This window comes from Misgurnus anguillicaudatus, chromosome 3 (assembly GCF_027580225.2).
Source record: "Misgurnus anguillicaudatus chromosome 3, ASM2758022v2, whole genome shotgun sequence".
Lineage (NCBI taxonomy): Eukaryota > Metazoa > Chordata > Actinopteri > Cypriniformes > Cobitidae > Misgurnus > Misgurnus anguillicaudatus.
The window spans coordinates 27362716-27384412 of NC_073339.2; the positions used below are offsets into that span (position 1 = coordinate 27362716).

At 38.7% G+C, this 21697-nt stretch overlaps 1 protein-coding gene across 9 annotated transcripts in view; it reads left to right on the plus strand.

Annotated features, from left to right (window-relative positions):
- The window catches only part of zc3h13 (zinc finger CCCH-type containing 13), a 278860-nt gene that overhangs the window by 222574 nt on the left and 34589 nt on the right, over positions 1 to 21697 (plus strand). For 8 of the 9 annotated variants that reach the window (XM_073863726.1, XM_073863730.1, XM_055205268.2 and 5 more), the window contains 2 exons: positions 11650 to 11856; positions 17369 to 17933. In XM_073863726.1, coding sequence (XP_073719827.1) covers positions 11650 to 11856; positions 17369 to 17933 — 772 coding nt within the window. The remainder of the gene's footprint in view (positions 1 to 11649; positions 11857 to 17368; positions 17934 to 21697) is intronic. The other variant, XM_055205270.2, reaches the window with a different exon arrangement.

Consider the following 21697-nt stretch of genomic DNA (forward strand, 5'->3'; position numbering starts at 1 on the left):
TTTCGTAAAACCTACTTTTTCGAACTCCTCCTAGACCGTTTGTCCGATTTGCATGTCCTTTGGTATGTAGCATCTAGAGACACCCAAAACAAAAAGTTATCAAAAGCTTTTCGGTAGACCTATCCGTTCTCGAATAAATTGACAACATATATGGCGGCGAGCACGCCAAAACGGACGTGAGGCCGTATCTTCGCAAAACTTTATTGTATCGACACGAAACTTGGTATATGTCATAACAGTCATGACCTGAGGGTGCCTGCAACGTTTCGTCACAGCGCCGCCTAGTGGTAACGAGATTCGAAAAATGCCTATTTTCGCTTATAACTACTTCAAACTTGAGTCTAAAATCATGAAGGTGGTCTTGTTAGATTCCTTGAGGCATGCCGAGTCAAACGATACCAAACGGTTTTCGGTCGGCCATTTTGGGTGTCGCCCATTTTGAATTTTCTCATTAAGTTCAGTATTTCACAAACAGAATGGCGTATCGCTACGAAATTTGGCATGGTTCATCAGTGACATGTTCTGAGCGCACCAATAAATCTTTAGGACGGCGCCACCTAGTGGTCAGGATATGTAAATTTTTTTTAAAATCTTTATATCATTTGATTAAATTGCCACACTGACATAAGACTTCACTCTATTGATTCCTTGGCTCATGCTGAGTCCGACTGTACCAAATATGTCTGAGTCAAACCTACTTCCTGTCGGCCATTTTGAATTATATTGAACACCTACTTTTTCGAACTCCTCCTAGAGCGCTCGAGTGATTGGCTTGATTTTTGGTACGCATAATCTAGAGACACTCCAGACAAAAAGTTATCAAAAGCTTTTCGGTAGACCTATCCGTTGTCGTATAACGCATCAAAGAATGCGAGGGCGAGCACGCCAAAATGAGTTTGAGCCTGTATCTTCGCAAAACTTCTGCGTATTAATATGAGACTTGGTATATGTCATAACAGTGATGACCTGAGGGTGCATGCACTGTTTCGTCACACTGCCCCCTACTGGTCACGAGATATAAAAAATTTCTATTTTTGCTTATAACTACTGCAAACTTGAATGTAAAATTATGAGACTGGTCTTGTTAGATTTCGGAAGGCATGCCGAGTCAAACGATACCAAATGGTTTTTGGTCGGCCATTTTGTGTGTCGGCCATTTTGAATTTTTTCTTTAAGTTCAAGTATTTCAGAAACGCAATTGCGTATTGTTATGAAACTTGGTATGGTTCATCAGCAACATGTTCTGGGAGGACTTGTAAACTTTTCGGCGCCCCCTAGTGGTCAAGAGATTTGAAGCTATATCTCTGCATCTCTTTATCGTATTTACACCAAATTTGGTGGGTGTCATCACAATCAAGACCTGAGTCACAATTTATTGTTTGGTCAGTGCCCCCTAGTGGTCAAGTCATTAAAGGCTATATCTCTGTATTGCTTTATTGTATTTACACTAAATTTGGTATGTGTCATTACAGTCATGACCTGAGGCACCATCTATTGTTTCGGCAAAGCGCCACCTAGTGGTCTCAAGATACAAAAAAATTGCTATTTTTTTCATAAAACTAATGCAAACTTAGATCTTAAATCATGACAGTCATCACGTATGAATCATTTTTTGCCATGTTTGGCTTGACCCCGGTATCGCTGCTTGCAGCTATATTTAGGGGTCAAGCCTCGAAGGGGCGAAGACCCCTATTGTATTTGTTAGTTTTCTTTTTATAATAATTATTATTATTATTAGTTATTCTTCTTCCGCCATTGCGGTCTATGGCAGCCCATAGAACCGTACGTAGGAAAGTTATGAAATTTGGCACACTGATAAAGGACACTCCAATGTGTCCCCACAGCAAATTTGGAGTCTCTATGTCTAACCCGCTAGCGCCACCAACAGTCCAAAGTTGCACTTATGTTTTTGTTTATAACTTCTGATCCGTAAGTCCTAGAAACGAAATTCTTGTTTCCTTTGATTCCTTGGCTCAAGACGATTCGATTGGACCCTATGTTGTCATTTTCCGTCATGTAAATTTTCCCGCCATTTTGAATTAATAAAAAACCTACTTTTTCGAACTCGTCCTAGAGCTTTTGTCCGATTGCCACGAAAATTGGTATGTATCATCTTGAGACACTCATGGCAAAAAGTTATCAAAAGAATTTCGATACATCAATCCGTTCTCGTAAACCGCCTTAACGAATTTTATGTAGAGCGCAAAAAAACAGATTTTAGGCTGTATTTTCGTCAAACTTAGGCCTATTGACATGACACTTGGTACTTGTGATGCCAGTCAGGAACTAAGGGTGCATGCAGAGTTTCGTCGCAGCGCCACCTAGTGGTCAGACTTATGCTTTACATGCCTATAACTTTGGCTCCGATCAACGTTTTTTCACGGGACTTATTTCTTTGGAGTTCTGAATAGTTGCCGAGTCCAACGATACCAAACATGCCAGAATTCGCCTTACGGTTAACCCTGCACAGTAAAATAGCGCTTAAAAAACACGCGTGAATATCTCCGCGAGCGTTTTTCCGATCGACTCGAAAACACCATAGGAAGAAACTAACCTTACCTTCTGAACAAAAAGTTCTATTGGCGTTATATTAAAATTTTCATCAGAAATGGCCGAAAATTGCAAAAAACGAAAAATTACATTCAAATTTTGTGTTTTTTACACATAAATGGTTGTAACTTCGTAACGAAAATATATTTTTTCACCAGATTTGATACGCTGATGCATGAGCACATTCTGAGGCTACACAAAAAAAATTGTATGCTTTCACCACTAGATGGCCTCATAATTGAACAAACCTTTGATAACAAGCCAGCCTTATGGTCATACAACTGTTTCTTAACTAAACTAAAGTGTATAGTCATAAAACTAGCTAGATGTAACACAGTTATGACCTGATGTTGCATGCACAATTTTTTCATTGCGCCACCTATTGGTTTTGAGATAGAATATGGTATTTTGCCTAAAAACTACTGCAACAACACATCTAAAACCATGAGTCATCATGGATTATTCTTTTCATGGCTTTGACTACAATCACTGGTGGTTGCCAATTTACTCCCTAGGAACCATTGAGAATACCTTATCAACCATTTTTGCAAGAGCTATATCTCTGCATCAGAACATCGTAGAGAGACGGGGATGGTCTCTTTTGACTAATTAAACTTTCTTGTAACATGATGTGACCCATGTTTTGCCACTGCAAACACCACTCACATGTCCTTCAGTGCTCTAATGTTCCATGATTGTCAATGACAGAAGGACGATTGCAGTAGACAAGAACTTAGATTATTTTTGTTGATAACTTTTTTGTTTTTTCATCTAAAATTATTAGGTTTACCTAGGTTCTTCAATCTGCTTATCCAATCTCAATTTTACATCCTTTTTTGCCCTTTTCGGCTTGACCCCGGCATTGCTGCTTGCAGCTATATTTAGGGGTCAAGCCCCGAAGGGGCGTAGAACCCTATTGTATTTGTTAGTTTTCTTTTTATAATAATTATTATTAGGGGTCAAGCCCCGAAGGGGCGTAGAACCCTATTGTTATTGTTAGTTTTCTTATTATTATTATTATTATTTTTCTTCCTCGTTCTTCCGCCGAAAGTCAATGGCAGCCCATAGAACCGTACATAGGAAAGTTATGAAATTTGGCACACATGTAGAGGACAGTCTCAGAAGTTACTATAGCAACTTTGGTGTGTCTGACTCAAACCCTCTAGCGCCACCAACAGTCCAAAAATCCACTTATGTTCATGCTCATAACTTCTGACCCATGAGTCCTAGAAACTAAATTCTTGTTTCCTCTGAATCCTTGGCTCATGATGATTCAAATGCACACATTGATGTCATTTGTGTCATGCACATCTTTCCGCCATTTTGAATTTTTCGTAAAACCTACTTTTTCGAACTCCTCCTAGACCTTTTGTCCGATTTGCATGTCCTTTGGTATGTAGCATCTAGAGACACCCCAGACAAAAAGTTATCAAAAGCTTTTTGATAGACCAATGCGTTCTCGTATACAGTGACAACATATATGGCGGCGAGCACGCCAAAACGTACGTGAGGCTGTATCTTCGCAAAACTTCATTGTATCGACACGAAACTTGGTTTATGTCATTACAGTCATGACCTGAGGGTGCCTGCAACGTTTCGTCACAGCGCCACCTAGTGGTCACGAGATTCGAAAAATGCATATTTTCGCTTATAACTACTGTAAACTTGAGTCTAAAATCATGAAGGTGGTCTTGTTAGATTCCTTGAGGCATGCCGAGTCAAACGATACCAAACGGTTTTCGGTCGGCCATTTTGGTTGTCGGCCATTTTGAATTTTCTCATTAAGTTCAGTATTTCACAAACAGAATGGCGTATTGCTACGAAATTTGGCATGGTTCATCAGTGACATGTTCTGAGCGCACCTATAAATCTTTAGGACGGCGCCACCTAGTGGTCAGGATATGTAAAACATTTTTTTTAAATATTTATATCATTTGATTAAATTGCCACTATGACATAAGACTTCACTCTATTGATTCCTTGGCTCATGCTGAGTCCGACTGTACCAAGTATGTCTGAGTCAAACCTACTTCCTGTCGGCCATTTTTAATTATATTGAAGACCTACTTTTTCGAACTCCTCCTAGAGCGCTTGTTTGATTGGCTTGAATTTTGGTAGGCATCATCTAGAGACACTCTAGACAAAAAGTTATCAAAAGCTTTTCGGTAGACCTATCCGTTGTCGTATAACGCATCAAAGAATGCGAGGCGAGCACGCCAAAATGTGTTTGAGCCTGTATCTTCGCAAAACTTTTGCGTATTAATATGAGACTTGGTATATGTCATAACAGTGACGACCTGAGGGTGCATGCACCATTTCGTCACACTGCCCCCTACTGGTCACGAGATATAAAATATGTCGGTTTTTGCTTATAACTACTGCAAACTTGAATGTAAAATTATGAGACTAGTCTTTTAAGATTTCGTGAGGCATGCCGAGTCAAACGATACCAAATGGTTTTTGGTCGGCCATTTTGTGTGTCGGCCATTTTGAATTTTTTCTTTAAATTGAAGTATTTCAGAAACACAATTGCGTATTGTTATGAAACTTGGTATGGTTCATCAGCAACATGTTCTGGGAGGACTTGTAAACTTTTCGGCGCCCCCTAGTGGTCAAAAGATTTGAAGCTATATCTCTTCATCTCTTTATCGTATTAACACCAAATTTGGTGGGTGTCATCACAATCAAGACCTGAGTCACAATTTATTGTTTGGTCAGTGCCCCCTTGTGGTCAAGTCATTTAAGGCTATATCTCCATATCGCTTTATTGTATTTACACTAAATTTGGTATGTGTCATCACAGTCATGACCTGAGGTACCATCTATTGTTTCGGCACAACGCCACCTAGTGGTCTCAAGATACGAGAAAATTGCTATTTTTTCATAAAACTAATGCAAACTTAGATCTTAAATCATGACAGTCATCACGTATGAATCATTTTTTGCCATGTTTGGCTTGACCCCGGTATCGCTGCTTGCAGCTATATTTATTATTAGTTATTCTTCTTCCGCCATTGCGGTCTATGGCAGCCCATAGAACCGTACGTAGGAAAGTTATGAAATTTGGCACACTGATAAAGGACAGTCCAATGTGTCCCCACAGCAAATTTGGAGTCTCTATGTCTAACCCACTAGCGCCACCAACAGTCCAAAGTTGCACTTATGTTTTTGCTTATAACTTCTGATCCGTAAGCCCTAGAAACAAAATTCTTACTTCCTCTGATTCCTTGGCTCAAGACGATTCGATTGGACCCTATGTCGTTATTTTCCGTCATAAAAATTGTTCCGCCATTTTGAATTATTCGTAAAACCTACTTTTTCGAACTCGTCCTAGGGCTTTTCTCCGATTGCCACGAAAATTGGTATGTATCATCTTGAGACACTCATGGCAAAAAGTTATCAAAAGAATTTCGATACAGCAATCCGTTGTCGTATACCGCCTTAACAAATTTTACGTAGAGCGCAAAAAAACTGATTTTAGGCTGTATCTTCGTCAAACTTAGGCCTATTGACACGACACTTGGTACTTCTGATGCCAGTCAGGAACCGAGGGTGCATGCACAGTTTCGTTGCAGCGCCACCTAGTGGCCAGAGAAATGTTTTATACACCTATAACTTTGGCTCCGATTGACGTATTTTCACAGGACTTGTTTCTTTGGAGTTCTGAATAGTTGCCGAGTCCAACGATACCAAACATGCCAGATTTCGCCTTACGGTTAACCCTGGGCAGCAAAATAGCGCTTAAAAAACACGCGTGAATATCTCCGCGAGCGTTATTCCGATCGTCTCGAAAACACCATAGGAAGAAACTAACCTTACCTTCTGAACAAAAAGTTCTATTGGCGTTATATTAAAATTTTCATCAGAAATTGCCGAAAATTGCAAAAAACGAAAAATTACATTCAAATTTTGTGTTTTTTACACATAAATGGTTGTAACTTCGTAACGAAAATATATTTTTTCACCAGATTTGCTACGCTGATGCATGAGCACATTCTGAGGCAACACAAAAAAAATTGTGTGCTTGCACCACTAGATGGCCTTATAATTGAACAAAACCTTTGATAACAAGCCAGCCTTATGGTCATACAACTGTTTCTTAACTAAACTAAAGTGTATTGTCATAAAACTAGCTAGATGTAACACAATCATGACCTGATGTTGCATGCACAATTTTTTCATTGCGCCACCTACTGGTTTTGAGATAGAATATAGTATTTTTGCCTAAAACTACTGCAACAACACATCTAAAACCATGAGTCATCATGGATTATTCCTTTCATGGCTTTGACTATAATCACTGGTGGTTGCCAAGTTACTCCCTAGCAACCATTGAGAATACCTTATCGACCGTTTTTGCAAAAGCTATATCTCAGCATCAAAACATCGTAGAGACACGGGGATGGTCTCTTTTGAGTTATTAAACTTGTTGTAACATGATGTGACCCATGTTTTGCCACTGCAAACACCACTCACATGTCCTTCAGTGCTCTAATGTTTCATGACTGTCAATAACAGAAGGACGATTGTAGTAGACAAGAACTTAGATTATTTTTGTTGATAACTTTTTTGTGTTTTCATCTAAAATTATTAGGTTTACTTAGGTTCTTCAATCTGCTTATCCAATCTCAATTTTACATCCTTTTGTACCCTTTTCGGCTTGACCCCGGCATTGCTGCTTGCAGCTATATTTATTATTATTAGGGGTCAAGCCACGAAGTGGCGTAGACACCTATTGTTTCTGTTAGTTTTCTTATTATTATTATTCAGTTTCTTGTTCTTCCGCCATTGAAGTCAATGGCAGCCCATAGAACCGTACGTAGGAAAGTTATGAAATTTGGTACACATGTAGAGGACAGTCTCAGAAGTTACTATAGCAACATTGGTGTGTCTGACTCAAACCCTCTAGCGCCACCAACAGACCAAAAATCCACTTATGTTCATGCTCATAACTTCTGACCCGTGAGTCCTAGAAACTACATTTTTGTTTCCTCTGAATCCTTTGCTCATGATGATTCAATTGCACACATTGATGTAATTTGTGTCATGCACATCTTTCCGCCATTTTGAATTTTCCGTAAAACCTACTTTTTCGAACTCCTCCTAGACCGTTCGTCCGATTTGCATGTCCTTTGGTATGTAGCATCTAGAGACACCCCAGACAAAAAGTTATCAAAAGCTTTTTGATAGACCAATGCGTTCTCGTATACCGTGACAACATATACGGCGGCGAGCACGCCAAAACGGACGTGAGGCCGTATCTTCGCAAAACTTTATTGTATCGACACGAAACTTGGTATATGTCATTACAGTCATGACCTGAGGGTGCCTGCAACGTTTTGTCACAGCGCCACCTAGTGGTCACGAAATTCAAAAAATGCCTATTTTTGCTTATAACTACTTCAAACTTGAGTCTAAAATCATGAAGGTGGTCTTGTTAGATTCCTTGAGGCATGCCGAGTCAAACGATACCAAATGGTTTTCGGTCGGCCATTTTGGATTTCGGCCATTTTGAATTTTCTCATTAAGTTCAGTATTTCACAAACAGAATGGCGTATCGCTACGAAATTTGGCATGGTTCATCAGTGACATGTTCTGAGCGCACCTATAAATCTTTAAGACAGCGCCACCTAGTGGTCAGGATATGTAAATAAATTGTTTAAAATCTTTATATCATTTGATTAAATTGCCACAGTGACATAAGACTTCACTCTATTGATTCCTTGGCTCATGCTGAGTCTGACTGTACCAAATATGTCTGAGTCAAACCTACTTCCTGTCGGCCATTTTGAATTATATTGAAGACCTACTTTTTCGAACTCCTCCTAGAGCACTCGTGTGATTGGCTTGATTTTTGGTACGCATCGTCTAGAGACACTCTAGACAAAAAGTTATCAAAAGCTTTTCGGTAGACCTATCCGTTGTCGTATAACGCATCAAAGAATGCGAGGGCGAACACGCCAAAATGTGTTTGAGCCTGTATCTTCGCAAAACTTTTGCGTATTAATATGAGACTTGGTATATGTCATAACAGTGATGACCTGAGGGTGCATGCACCATTTCGTCACACTGCCCCCTACTGGTCACGAGATATAAAAAATGTCTATTTTTGCTTATAACTACTGCAAACTTGAATGAAAAATTATGAGACTGGTCTTGTTAGATTTCTTGAGGCATGCCGAGTCAAACGATACCAAATTGTTTTTGGTCGGCCATTTTGTGTGTCGGCCATTTTGAATTTTTTCTTTAAGTTCAAGTATTTCAGAAACGCAATTGCATATTGTTAGGAAACTTGGTATGGTTTATCAGCAACATGTTCTGGGAGGACTTGTAAACTTTTCGGTGCCCCCTAGTGGTCAAGAGATTTGAAGCTATATCTCTTCATCTCTTTATCATATTAACACCAAATTTGGTGGGTGTCATCACAATCAAGACCTGAGTCACAATTTATTTTTTGGTCAGTGCCCCCTAGTGGTCAAGTCATTTAAGGCTAAATCTCTGCATCTCTTTATTGTATTTACACCAAATTTTGTGGGTGTCATCACAATCAAGACCTGAGTCACAATTTATTGTTTGGTTAGTGCCCCCTAGTGGTCAAGTCATTTAAGGCTATATCTCTGCATCTCTTTATTGTATTTACACCAAATTTGGTGGGTGTCATCACAATCAAGACCTGAGTCACAATTTATTGTTTGGTTAGTGCCCCCTAGTGGTCAAGTCATTTAAGGCTATATCTCTGTATTGCTTTATCGTATTTACACTAAATTTGGTATGTGTCATCACAGTCATGACCTGAGTCACCATCTATTGTTTCTGCACCGCGCCACCTAGTGGTCTCAAGATACAAAAAATTGCTATTTTTTTCATAAAACTAATGCAAACTTAGATCTTAAATCATGACAGTCATCACGTATGAATCATTTTTTGCCATGTTTGGCTTGACCCCGGTATCGCTGCTTGCAGCTATATTTATTATTCTTCCTCTTCCGCCATTGAAGTCAATGGCAGCCCATAGAACCGTACATAGGAAAGTTATGAAATTTGGCACACATGTACAGGACAGTCTTAGAAGTAACTATAGCAAATTTGGTGTGTCTAACTCAAACTCTCTAGCGCCACCAACAGTCCAAACGTCCACTTATGTTCATGCTAATAACTTCTGACCCGTGAGTCCTAGAAACTAAATTCTTGTTTCATCTGAATCCTTGGCTCATGATGATTCAATTGCACACATTGATGTCATTTGTGTCATGCACATCTTTCCGCCATTTTGAATTTTCCGTAAAACCTACTTTTTCGAACTCCTCCTAGACCGTTTGTCTGATTTGCATGTCCTTTGGTATGTAGCATCTAGAGACACCCAAGACAAAAAGTTATCAAAAGCTTTTTGATAGACCAATGCGTTCTCATATAAATTGACAACATATATGGCGGCGAGCACGCCAAAACGGACGTGAGGCCGTATCTTCGCAAAACTTTTGTGTATCGACACGAAACTTGGTATATGTCATAACAGTCATGACCTGAGGGTGCCTGCAACGTTTCGTCACAGCGGCACCTAGTGGTCACGAGATTCGAAAAATGTCTATTTTCGCTTATAACTACTTCAAACTTGAGTCTAAAATCATGAAGTTGGTCTTGTTAGATTCCTTGAGGCATGCCGAGTCAAACGATACCAAACCGTTTTCGGTCAGCCATTTTGGGTGTCGGCCATTTTGAATTTTCTCATTAAGTTCAGTATTTCACAAACAGAATGGCGTATCGCTACGAAATTTGGCATGGTTCATCAGTGACATGTTCTGAGCGCACCTATAAATCTTTAGGACAGCGCCACCTAGTGGTCAGGATATGTAAATAAATTGTTTAAAATCTTTATATCATTTGATTAAATTGCCACTATGACATAAGACTTCACTCTATTGATTCCTTGGCTCATGCTGAGTCCGACTGTACCAAATATGTCTAATGTCAAACCTACTTCCTGTCGGCCATTTTGAATTATATTGAACACCTACTTTTTCGAACTCCTCCTAGAGCGCTCGTGTGATTGGCTTGATTTTTGGTATGCATCATCTAGAGACACTCTAGACAAAAAGTTATCAAAAGCTTTTCCGTAGACCTATCCGTTGTCGTATAACGCATCAAAGAATGCGAGGGCGAGCACGCCAAAATGTGTTTGAGCCTGTATCTTCGCAAAACTTTTGTGTATTAATATGAGACTTGGTATATGTCATAACAGTGATGACCTGAGGGTGCATGCACCATTTCGTCACACTGCCCCCTACTGGTCACGAGATATAAAAAATGTCTATTTTTGCTTATAAATACTGCAAACTTGAATGTAAAATTATGAGACCGGTCTTGTTAGATTTGGTGAGGCATGCCGAGTCAAATGATACCAAATGGTTTTTGGTCAGCCATTTTGTGTGTCGGCCATTTTGAATTTTTTCTTTAAGTTCAAGTATTTCAGAAACGCAATTGCGTATTGTTATGAAACTTGGTATGATTCATCAGCAACATGTTCTGGGAGGACATGTAAACTTTTCGGCGCCCCCTAGTGGTCAAGAGATTTGAAGCTATATCGCTGCATCTCTTTATCGTATTTACACCAAATTTGGTGGGTGTCATCACAATCAAGACCTGAGTCACAATTTATTGTTTGGTCAGTGCCCCCTAGTGGTCAAGTCATTTAAGGCTATATCTCCGTATCGCTTTATTGTATTTACACTAAATTTGGTATGTGTCATCCCAGTCATGACCTGAGGCACCATCTATTGTTTCGGCAAAGAGCCACCTAGTGGTCTCAAGATACAAGAAAATTACTATTTTTTTCATAAAACTAATGCAAACTTAGATCTTAGATCATGACAGTCATCACGTATGATTCATTTTTTGCCATGTTTGGCTTGACCCCGGTATCGCTGCTTGCAGCTATATTAATTATTATTATTATAAAAAGAAAACTAACGGATACAATAGGGGTCTTCGCCCCTTCGGGGCTTGACCCCTAATAACATGAACCTCTGCTGCACTCAAACTGAATAATGTGATGTTACTTTTAAAATGTTGTTGTTAATTGAAATACATTTCATATTTTAGGGTCTGCTCGTGGTAACAGAGCATCACAAAGTGACACCAGTGGTACTCATGGACATGAAAGCTGGGAGCCCCGGAGCAGTTTCAGAGATAGGAGTTCTGAAAAGAACAGTGATCGATATGACAACGATAGGTTGCGAGGAGAACAGGTCAGAGATGACCGGAGGGTAGGGCATGCGGAGAGAGATTGCCGTGACAACAGAGAAAGAGGTGACTTGTTCTACATATTCAATCATGAAAAAATAGCTCTCACAAAACATCTTTTAACATCTTTCAGCTTTGGACTTTACTTGTAGAGTCTGTAAGACCTGAACTAGAATAAAAGAAATGGTCAGATGTTCGTTTATGTAATTTATACAAGGGTGTAACTTTGGTTTGAGAAGAAGTGGTTGGACACAAAATGGGGAAAAATGTTTTCGACTTGAATCCCATTCCTTGCATTTACATACGTTTAGGGAGTATTGTGAAACAAAATACAGGAAATAATGAAGTTATTATAATGATAAATTCTACTAAATTATTTATTAGATTTATTTGTGGTTTACTGTTTTCTACATAATGTAAAATCACAAAAATTACAAAATAATGTTAAGAACATTCCGTGAAAATATAAACTTGATATGTATAATATTGACTGAGTAATGTCATGTCAGGGATTGACATCAGAGTGAATTAATGCTTGAAATCAAACTGTGATAATTCTTATCTCACAATAAGACTGAGACTTTAGTTTTCACAGGCAGAGTCTCAGTGACATACTGTATACTTGAGCTGTTACACACCAATAAAATTGTAACATTTAAAATGGCAAAAACTTTTCTAGAAATTTACCTTCTGCCATAAATAAGATTGTGTTAAGAAATGTTTGACCAAAGCTTGTATAGCTTGTACATGCATAATTATCATTATTCATAAGGTGAATAACAGGTTTCATACACTAGCTTCAGTAAAGCAACAATAACAACAGATCATTGAAACAGTGAACTTGAGAAAACAGCTAAACTAAATGATTATTCATATATTATTTGTTTTTATCAACGAGATTTTAAAATGAAGAGGACACCTATAGCAGATTATAGCATACATTTCCATTGATTTATTAAAGCTGTTGCAAGGTAAAAAGCTTATACATAACTGCACTAGTTTAGCTTTCATTGCGTTTCTGACTCACAATCATCTCGATTCTCGGATGCATTAAAATACTTCCTTGGCATTTTGTGTTACATAACATTGGGATGCGTAACTGATAGAATTTCTAGTTTATTTTAATTAGCTAATATGGGCTATGTTAATTAAAACAGCTTATAAGGTCTGACTTCGTGTCAGAACCATAACACAAAACAGGGAATGTAAATCTGTTTTTCATTTATAGTAAAAAAAAACTGCACGTGTGTGTGTGTGCACATGTACTGGTCATGTAAGTGTGGTCATATAATTAGAATATCATCAAAAATTGGTTTATTTCACTAATTCCATTCAAAAAGTGAATCTCAGAAAATTTAAATATTACTTAAGAACAATACAAAGAAAGGATTTTTCGAAATCTTGGCCAACTAAAAAGTACGAACATGAAAAGTATGAGCATGTACAGCACTCAATACTTAGTTGGGGCTCCTTTAGCCCGAATTACTGCAGCAATGTGCTGTGGCATGGAGTCAATCAGTCTGTGACACTGCTCAGGTGATATGAGAGCCCAGGTTGCTCTGATAGTGGCCTTCAGCTCTTCTGCATTGTTGGGTCTGGCAAATCGCATCTTCCTTTTGTTAAGGGCAGGTGAAATTTCTGGGCAATTAAAAGCAGGTGAAACCCAGGTCCTTGCTTTCAGATCTGTTATGTTCTCGCGATAACACTTTTGCGCGAGCGGGTATCAGTGATGCGCGAGCGGGTATCAGTGATGCGCTCAATTCTTTTTGGCACACAAATGCCATAATACATATTACTTTTTTTGTTTTTCTAATTTTTATTTTCATATTCATTTCTATATCATTTATTTGCATTACGTAGTAGTTATTCACCTTGGATATTTAGTCAAATAAACCCCATTTTATTACAACTGTGTTTTTTTCGTGTTGATAATCAGAGGCTCTACAAGTTGGCCAGAATCTCACAAAAACTTTCAGATAAATTAGATGACAAACTCCCTCCAAATGACATATTTTCTTATTTGTTAAATGATCTATTCAGATCCTCCTTATTGTTAAAGTGAAATTCTTTAGCTGGTGCCTAGAGTAAAGAAGAGATGGGTCATCTGACACACACGCACACTCTAGGTGAAACTCACCTCTAGTGCCTTGTGTATGGCATACTAAATTAATTGGTGCCCGTCTCAGAATCACTACACATGAACCGTTGATACAAGGCAGGAAGGATCCATGCTTTCATGTTGTTGATGCCAAATTCTGACACTACCATACGAGTGTCGCAGCAGAAATCGAGACTCACCAGACCAGGCAACGTTTTTCCAATCTTCTATTGTAAAATTTTGGTAAGCCCGTGCGAATTGTAGCCTCAGTTTCCCTATCTTAGCTGTCAGGAGTGGCACTCGGGGTGTGGTCTTCTGTTGCTGTAGCCCATCCGCCTCGAGGTTCGACGTGTTGTGCGTTCAGAGATGCTCTTCTGCATACCTCGGTTGTAACAAGGGGTTATTTGAGTTACTGTTGCCTTCCTATCAGCAGCTTCTGGCATCAATAAGGCATTTGCACCCACAGAACTGCCGCTCACTGGATATTTTCTCTTTTTCAGACCATTTTCTGTAAACCCTAGAGATGGTTTTGCATGAAAATCCCAGTAGATCAGCAGTTTCTCAAATATTCAGACCAGCCTATCTGGCACCAACAATCATGCCATGTTCAAAGTCACTTAAATCACCTTTCCTCCCAATTCTGATGCTCGGTTTGAATTGCAGCAGATCGTCTTGACCATGGGTATGTCTCAATCAGCTCCCTTGTTCAGTAAGTAGGGCACTGATCAGGGAGTCGGCCATTTTAAAGGCTGTCTCAATCGCAAAATCCTTCCAGTGCACTGGAACGTTTGTTCCCTAAAAATTCCCACAATGCAACGCAAAAATCAGTGAGCATTGATGGTCCCTATGTTCCCTTCCCGGAAATCACGTGACCTTTTTAAAGCTCGCCAACCAAAAATCACGTGATCCAACTCAATAAACTTTATGAAATGTGACAGAACTTTTAAAAAGACAAACGTTTGTTTTAGTTTTAAATATAAACACACATTGCTGCACAGTAAGGGGCCCACAATCTACTCAATATTTATAATATTTATTTAAAATTGTATATATATATATATATATATAACAATTGGATCGGGACATCCCTTATATATATATATATGTAAGAGAATAATGAGAGCGTTTTTCAGAATGTACTGTTTAAAATTAAGTCAGAGAGATGTTGGTTTTGCTGGTTGTTGATGAGTAACAGCTGTGAGTGATCACAACGCGCTTAGGCAGTAGAGATGCACGGTTGGCGGTTACAGCCGCGGACTCCGCGGATAAACCGCGGATCGGGCGGATGACGTGACGAAAAATAATATTTTAATTAAATTCGGGCGGGTGGCGGATCGACTGCTTGTTATTAGCTGTGTCCTTCAAAGCATGCGACTTTAAAAGATGAGCACTCTGTCTTTCAAGGTGGCAGGCTCAGAAGTTCGCGAAGAGAACTGAAATGAGACGGTCTAGCCTTCTGAGGACCCATAATTTGGGTCACCTGTTGCACGCGCCCCCAGTAGCGCCCATCGCGCCTGTCAGCAATAAACAGCGGAGACATTTCTGACTTATTAAAATAAATATGTAATCAGAAAAATATGAATTTATTTTAGAAAATATGACACATTGATGTAGATTAAACTATTCAACAACACTATATCAAATAATCAACCTTAGAAATATACGCAACATAAACCGAATAATATTAACACAAAAAATAACTTATAATACTAAAACAGTGACAAGAAAAAGTTTTCTAAATACACTTTTATTTAATAAAGGTTTTAATTGTTTGGGATAGCCTCTGCTGTTAAGGATCCATTCGTTCTATCATTAACAGCGCGGAGAAATGAGGACACATTTTGACACAGCTCTTATCAACGCCGGCGAAGGAGGTACGTGGCAAACTCAAAAAAATGAGAATTAAAAACAAAGGAAATAAAAGTTCAGAAAAGGGTTGCCTGGAATAAGTTTTACAAAGTGGTAAATCAGGATGATACCAGTGCAGACTATGTAATTTGTGCGTTTAATTTAGGCTATTTATTTATTTATTTTTGTCCCATGTCATGTGCGCCGATCGGAGACTGGTCTTTATGATTTAAAAAGAAAGCATTCAAGTGAACAGTACTAAACGAACTTGAAGCAAAAATAAATTTCGGCAAATGCAAACTTCAATCAAACATAGTAAGAGGTGAAGTATAGCTTTAGCCTACAGAAATGCTTATTGCATTAATTTTTAAATGTTTGCGAGGTCCGTGCACGTCCTCCGCTAGCAACACAGAAATTGCTGAAATAAAGTTTATTGTTTTTATTAATTTATATTCACAAAACTTATCAACAAAACATCGATTAAAATTAAGAGACAAATTATCTGAAACGAAATTCATTTTAAAGTAGAAAACAAAACTTAAATTAAACTCGAAAATAATGTCTGACCCATTACACTTCTCCCTTCATATTGGCCTTTACAACGCCCTATATGGCGTTTAAAATTACAGTCTATCTTTCGTAATAAGCTAACTAAATTTAAACAAAACATAAACACATTACAACAATATTCAAACCCAACAATACTCAAACATAAATATAAAATAGACATTATATATGATGATACATGTTAAAACAATCCGATATAGCGTGTATAATAGCTGGTTGGTAGATGTTTACTATTTTTGTCAAAACCTCCGTTGCAAACCTCCATTTACCTGAATAAAATAATTTTTACTTTGAAAATGATGCGCTGTCACGTTAACATCAGCTGTTCGTTTACATAAGACTCCATCTACATTTACACTCAGCGCAACGTCTGAGTTCTCAAACTAAAACAGGGTCTGCAGCGTTGATGAACAAATCCGTTTATGAGGGTCGAAAACGGTGATGTAGTGTAGATGAAAGGCGTAAACGTAGCAAAAGTAACGCATTTTAGAGGATAAACGCATTAATGTAAACATAGCCTGAGTTCACTGCTTATATTCTAGGGCTTTCTAGTCTCGCGGCTGTCATCCAACCCGTCATCAGCAGCGGCTGTCATCAGCAGCGCCTTGCATCGCCCAGTCAGCGGATGGCGGGCGGGTGCGGTTTTGAAAACTGGTCAGAAACGTTGGTGCGGATGGATGGCGGACGGATGATGAGTTTTGTGATGCGGTTGCGGATGAAATAATAGCCCATCCGCGCATCTCTATTAGGCAGCCACGTGACAGAAAAATAAGTGAACACTGTCCCAATGTCTAGTGAGCTAGGGTCCTTACCAGTGCCCGAACCTGTGTACACAATATACTGATTCACGACCTCGGGAGCTAGGGAACAAATTGAGACACAGGGCATATCTATATGCCTAAATACATTGACTTGCTGCCATGTGATTGGCTGATTAGAAATTTGCATTAACGAGCAGTTGGACAGGTGTACCTAATAAAGTGGCCGGTGAGTGTGTAATGTCAAGCAAGACATCAAAAACCCATAATATGATTGATCACAATGTCTGTCCATGTTCTTCAACAGAACAAAGAGCGTCTCCTCGCCATCAACAGAACCGTGGTGAAGACCTTGAAGAGAGGAGAGATGACCGAAGGAACGATCGAGGGGAGGAAAGAAGAGAAGAACGTATCCGTGAAAGAGAGAAGGAGAGAGAAAGAGAGAAGGAGAGAGAAAGAGAGAAGGAGAGAGAAAGAGAGAAGGAGAGAGAAAGAGAGAAGGAGAGAGAGAGGGAAAAAGAGAGAGAGAGGGAAAAAGAGAGAGAGAGGGAAAAAGAGAGAGAGAGGGAAAAAGAGAGAGAAAGAGATGTTGAAAGAGAAAGTGAGCGAGTCAGGGAAAGGGAACGCGAAAGAGAGAGAGAAAGAGAACGGGAAAGGGATGAACGGGGGCGGGAAAGGGAGAGAGATGAGCGGGTGAGAGATGAGCGAGTGAGAGAAAGGGAACGAGAGAGGAAGGAAAGGGATAGGGAGCAGAGGGAGAGGCAGAGGGAATGGGAAGAAAGGGAGAAGAAAAGGGAGGAGAGGCGAGAGAGAAGGGATGAGTTGCGAGATGATCGCTCTGGCCGAGATGCTCAGGAAGAGAAGAAGACCATGTAAGTTATAGGGCCTACTTATGTAATTAATTCTTCCTGGTCAGTTGCTGCAAATATTTTAGAGTGACTGTTAAAATAATTATTTGACTTGTCCAATTTAATGTATTCTATAGCATTTTTCATGATTTGCATTGTTGTTAAACAGCTTTATTAAAAATGTCAAATGTATTTCTAATATGCTTTACACACGCATTTTAAACAAGATACTGATTTTTATTTTTATTAATCACACCTCTCTTTGTGTGATAAATCGGATTGAATTAAGCATATACCATTTATCTAATTTAAGAGTAGTTTTTTTATGGTTTATTATATATACTATACGTTGTAGTGTTTCATTTTGGAGAAGCTGTTGTGTGAAACACTATGGAAGGGAATTTCAGGTATAAGTTAAAGAAGATTATGTGTATAATTAATTATGCAAATTCTTGAGGTTTTACCTTAGCCAAATTTCAATTAAATTTTATTTATATAGCGCTTTTCACAATTGTTTAATTGTTTCAAAGTAGCTTTACATAAATAGATTCAGGAAAAAACACAAAGATCTTTAAAACATAAACAGCAGAATACAGCGGTTAAGATTAACCATACTAGCGAGCATAGTGAAAATGTAACCTATTTAAGAGGGTGCTAAGTTAAGCCAATGTCAGCAGACTCCCCAGGGGTTAAAAAACCCTAGGAGAAAAATCCTGTAGGCCAAAAATCCTGTAGGCCAAAAGGAGGAGACAGGGAAAGAGAAACAAAATCCTATTAGCTTAGGGGCCGTTCACATGTAATGCAGGTGTCTCAGTATTTATTTAAGCCTATTACTTATTGCTTTTGATGTTTTTGGATTTAAAAACCATGCAAACGTCATGAGTAGACCTCAGACAACAGTATAAAACAATAAAAACGGCAGAGGAAGGGCACCTTTAAGTAATAGTAACTTTAATAAATGTAGTTCATTTAACTTACAATGTTTTGCAATATCAAATACTTTGCAGTTTTTACACATTGAACTTAAATATACTTTGTACTAGCCTGTATAATAAAATTGGAGCAAACTTGGTTGCCCTAAAAAAATTAACTAAAACAAGTATATTTAACTTAAAATTTCTAATAATTACAATATCATCCAGAAAGTGCATTAAACTTAATTTTAAGTTGATTTTGAATCTCAGCTTAGTTAAGAGTTTAAAGATTTTCTATGTTTAATTCATTTATAATTATATTTCTCTTAGTGTTAAATGGTATTGTAACACAAAACTCATTACAAAGTAAGTCATTGAATAAACTTGATTCTCCACTGAAACACACACAAAACTGAGTTTTTGACAACAATTGTAAGTACTGTGGAGAAAAATCCAATACAATGTGCTGTTTATGTCAATAAACACCGATCACCTGAATGGCGACTTTCATTAACAAAAATGGTAATTTATCATTTACAACTAAACAACATGAATAATATAAGAGCATAAACCTCTATGACATTTTAACAAATATTTGAGTAGTTAAAGTTCTTATCAGTTCTTAATTCTGTAAAAAAGCTTAAATAATCATAATATTCAGGGACAAAGGATTATGGGTATTCCTTACAACATGTACTGGTAAAGTTCATTCACTTGAATGTTTTAGTTTAATTAATTTTATACGCTTAAAAGTTAAATGAACTAAGATTTTTTTAAGTGTATGTCCAAAACTCAAAATATTAAGTGATGTTTACATCATTAAGACAATATCTGGGTTAACAGTGTAGCATACATACATAAAAATAAATAAATTCAAGCTAAAATTTAATAGTCTGTAATTTGGCTATACTAGGGTTGTGCCGATAGACAATAGTATCGTGTATCGACGATCTTCAGACGTATCGCCAATAGCGGGCTTTCATAATGATAGTCATGATGATAGTTGGCGAATGGTTATTATTATCATCATAGTTTTACATTAACACCCACATTGCATGCTTTTCCTCGCATGAGGGTTTGTGGGCTTCGCTTTACGTGGAGAGCTTGTAAAGAGAGAATTCCTTCTTGCACGTACCTGCACTTAATGCGCACGTCTTGGACTCCTTCTAGCAAATCCATTGTGTCATGAACAGCTGCGCTTCTCTCTGTCTCACGTGCACGCGCTCTCGCATCTGTCCGAAGTCTAAACATAAACTAAAGCAGTAATCCTCATGTCTTTGTTCCGTTTAATGCGTTTCATGCGAGCAGAGGCAAACTTTACTTTTTGTTTAAAATATGACCCGCTGCATATTGGCGACTCTCTCACTCTCGCGTACGTGCAGAGAGCTGCGCGCTCTGTCCGAAGTCAGATCACTAATCCTATTTATGATATGCATTATAATGAGTTGTAGCAACACGTCCCTCGTGTTTAAAATATGATTGTGTTTAAAATATGATCACATTCCGCCGGACCAAGGTGTTTAAAAAGGAACCTCTGAGAGCACCACTGCTTGACACGTGTTGTCTTCTGCAACAGCACCTAACAAATGCATTGAATTGTTTGTATGTGCGCGCACGTGTGTGTGTGTGTGCGTGCGCAGATGCATGTTTTTACAGTTATTAAGTAATCATGGTTAGGGTTTTAATGACGTGCTCGCATTAATGGCATCAGTTTTAAAAAGGTTGCGGTCATGACGCTGTTGCTCCTGTCCTTTTTTGTCCATCAATCAAGTGACTTGTTATAATGAGTGAAAAATTTACAAATAAAAAATGAGTAAACTACTGCCCCGCCCCCCGATACTATCGCCGATCTCACAGGCTGACGATAGGACGATCTCAAAATAGGGCATATCGCACCAACACTAGGCTATACTAATACCAGAGATTTTCTTAAAATGAAGTTACCACCTCTCTGAATGTCACCTGAGTAAAACTCCCCCAGCTGCTACCCTGATTTGCATTTGTATAGCTCACGGCATGTTCATTTACATGTTAAAGCCTCCCCTAGAATTAGGGGAAGGGGGGACAACTGCCAAGCAAGGCCCACATCCATTACTGACAATTTATGGCAGTTTTTCGGCATTGCCTGCCAATTGTCGTGGGCAGCGTTGGGGGTAACGCATTACAAATAACGCGCATTTAAGCAGTGTCGCTCGAGTAGGAGTGTGGTGTGGCTCTATATCATCATGGCTGTGATTAGGCCAGAGGCACGAGGCCGTAGGCAGTCACAGCCGTGATGATATAGAGCTATATCGCACGACTCCGAGAGCGATATTGCTTTTATACAACAGTTCGACGGCACACGTTTGAAAAACGAAAACTAGAAAACAATTATTTTAAAAGCCTCTTTGTTTGTGAACTACTTTCTTCCGCCACCGATTTAAGGGCAGCCAGAATGACAGGTAACACTTTCGGCTGCTTTGAATCTCATAATAACTCAATGGGCGAATTAGCCGTTTCTTTATATTACCGTTTCTTGGTCACAAAGTGTGATTTTATGATTAGTTCAGTCGAGAATATATATGTATTATATCTAAATCTGCAGTCGATTAGTAAAGATAGCGCCTGTTTAAACGTTTGCTTGGTAAGATTCGGTACGAGAACCAGAGCATGAGCGGACATCAGTTTTCTCTTGCCCTGCTGATCACCGCCCTATCTGGGCTACATCTCTGACAGGGATTCCCTGGCTCTGATGTTGGCCCAGTCTGTGTTTGATGGTCAAAATTGAGATCAAATCAGCAGTATTTGGTGTCATGATGAAACTTTTACTTGTTTTCTTATTCATATTGTGTTGTTATTGTTTTGGCGCGAGGTAAAAGTTAATAAAACTATACT